Source organism: Quercus robur, chromosome 2, assembly GCF_932294415.1.
Source record: "Quercus robur chromosome 2, dhQueRobu3.1, whole genome shotgun sequence".
In the NCBI taxonomy this organism is placed as follows: Eukaryota; Viridiplantae; Streptophyta; class Magnoliopsida; order Fagales; family Fagaceae; genus Quercus; species Quercus robur.
Genome location: NC_065535.1, coordinates 69799390 through 69802162, shown reverse-complemented (window position 1 = coordinate 69802162; position 2773 = coordinate 69799390). Strand labels below are relative to the sequence as shown.

Genomic DNA, 2773 nt, shown 5'->3' with positions numbered 1-2773 from the left:
TAGAGAAGATAGATGAACGGCGGCGTCGAGTGGTGGTCTTTGGTGAGATCGGCGGCGTTGAGTGGTGGCCAAGCCACAAATCACATTTCACACAACCCAAACACACGAAATCTAGCAAACAACCACCAATATGATGCCCACGCCAATGACCAACAAATCTCCTAGCCGATGACCCATGCCAGTCAGAGACCCACGAACCCACCAAATCACAAAATCAAATCACCCCACTGAAATCAAACTACAAAACCCACCAAAATCATATCACACTTGCCAAACCACCATCACCCAAACCCACGAAATCAACCCAGACTCACACTTGTCGAAGAACTGAACCATGAATCAACCTAGACCCATGAAATCACGAACAAGGACGATCCACCACTACCCACGAAATCGACTCGGCCCACAAAGAAAGATCAACAATCAAAGAAAGAGAGGGAGAGTCAGAGAGAAAGAGAAAGAGGAGACACAGACAGAGATGGAGAGGCGGAGAGAAAGAGGAAGAGAGAAGAGAAAAAAATAAAGTGAAGAGAGAGGAGAGAGAAAAGAGAATAAAAAATTAATAAAACTTATACCATTTTCGTCCGTACTGTTGCAAATTTGCAACGGTACTGTTCATATGTGGTATAATTTTTACCATTTGGAACATCTGATAAAGCTCTGTTTTAGTGTTTGGTGTGCTAAATGTGTCAAAAATTTGGCATTTGGCACATTTAGCACATCTGCTGCGGGTGCTCTAAGAAACACAAACATTTAATAAAATAATAAAAAATTGTGGATATAAATATATAAAGTTTATATTCATTATAAATTTGGTATATATTCAACTAATAACTAATTTAATCCTTACATGAAATATTGCAAGTGCGCAATCCAAGCATCACACAACTATATTTATTTGGAAACAATACTTTCAACCATATTTTATTCCGATGATGACAAGGACAATTACTTTACCACCAATGTGGTCTAGCTAATACTGTAATTTCTCCATCAGAAAAATCTTTTACTGATCCTCACCTTCAAACCATGTTTCATGTGAAGTATAACGGAGATACTAGGTGAAACAGGATGGCCCTCTACCACATGAACACGATAATTCCAAAGGATGGCACTTGCAATTATTTTCATTTGAACAAAGGTTATATCCTTACCTAAACAAGTCCTTGCACCAGCATTAAATGCTATGAATTTGAAAGATGGTACATGCACTATTCCTCCATGCTCAGAAATCCATCTCTCTGGCTTGAACTCTAAGCAATCTGTGCCCCATATGCTTTCCATCCTTCCCATTGAGTATAAAGAGTATATAATTCTCGTTTTTGGTTTGATATAGTGGCCGCTAGGAAGAATATCAGATTTAGCTGAACTTTTGTGTTCAAAAGGTACGGGTGGGAAAAGCCGCAAGGTCTCACATATTGCTCCATGTAGATAAACTAGCTTACTTAGCTCATCTATGTTTGAAACCCTCCATTTGTCATTGTCCACCAGATGCTTTTTGATCTCTTCTAGAATTTTAGCTTCAACTGATGGGTGTGTTGCAACAAGCCAAAAAAACCAAGTTAGTCCAGAACTTATGGTATCTCTCCCTGCGGCCAAGAGATTTGTCGTAGTGTCCCTTAGAAACTTGTTGGATTGGGTAATATTACTACTCATTTCTCCTTCTTGTTCATCCATAACTATAGCTGTAAACAAGTTGAATTTTAATTCCTCCTTCTTCACGAGGTTCTGTTCTTCTCGCTTGGTTGAGATGCATTCATATACAAATTCATCAAAAACTTTCCATGCATGTAATAGCTTCTTCTCTGATCCAATCTGCAGCCTTCTTTGTAACTTCCACCATCTTTCTGGCACAAGGTGTCGATATAACAGACTTTCCTCCACTTCATCAAACGCATTTGAATGTGCAACTTTAGGTAATTCAATGGAGAGGCAATTTGGATCATGACCTAAAACCATTAAGCAAACACTATCAAAGGTGAATCGTTGAAAAACGTCTTGTAAATCAACCTCAATTCCCAAACTTGAGATGTGATCAAGAACTGGAATAAGGCCCTTTTCAACCTTTCCCTTGACAACTTCCTCAAAGAACAACTTGAACTTGTTGTCCTTTAACAATGTCTGAAGTAGCTTCCTTTGATATTTCCACGAGTCATGATCAGAACTAAAAATCCCATCTCCCAGAACATCAAAAATCTCTCGAAATTTCCTCCCCTTTCCGTAGTTTGGAAAATTTGTGCTACAAATGTGGTGGATGTTCATGTGATCACTAGTGATCAAAAGTTTAATGCCAGTTAACCAACCACCCTGAAACTCGAAAGTGCCCCCATAAAATTTGAGAAGGGAAGTTAGGTACTCATGCACATGCGATGCATTGAGAAGAAAGCCCGGGAGCATTCCGACGATTGGCCAATTTGTGATGAATGAGGTTTTGTTCCATCTCCAATGGTAAAGAAAAAGGAAGCTTAAAAATATTGCTACAGGGTACAAAAGAACTATGGCCATTGGAGTTGGTAGAACCTTTGAGATTTCCACAAAGTCGCAGATTTGGATGACTTTTATAGGGATGTATGGTAAGTATATTTAGTGATATAAAAATAAATGTACTTTCCATAATACTCTCTTTTTTTCATATAAATTCCTTACGTATAAAGAGTTCATGACCATCTATAGATAATTACATGAAAATAAATGAAATTACCCATTTGACCGTGATAATTAATATTTCCATTGACATAAATTTTATGAGTTGGAAGGCTAAATAAAGAAAATT

The 2773-nt window shown here is 38.0% G+C and overlaps 1 protein-coding gene across 1 annotated transcript; it reads right to left on the bottom strand.

Moving 5' to 3' along the window:
- Positions 1-993: 993 nt before the first annotated feature.
- LOC126702544 (alkane hydroxylase MAH1-like) lies at positions 994-2505 on the bottom strand. Its single transcript, XM_050401271.1, has one exon. The coding sequence runs from the start codon at positions 2503-2505 to the stop codon at positions 994-996; it is 1512 nt and encodes a 503-aa protein (XP_050257228.1).
- Between the last annotated feature and the right edge of the window lie 268 nt (positions 2506-2773).

Excerpts from the sequence above, each read along its gene's own strand:
- LOC126702544 (XM_050401271.1), bottom strand. The coding sequence starts at position 2,505 with ATGGCCATAGTTCTTTTGTACCCTGTAGCAATATTTTTAAGCTTCCTT.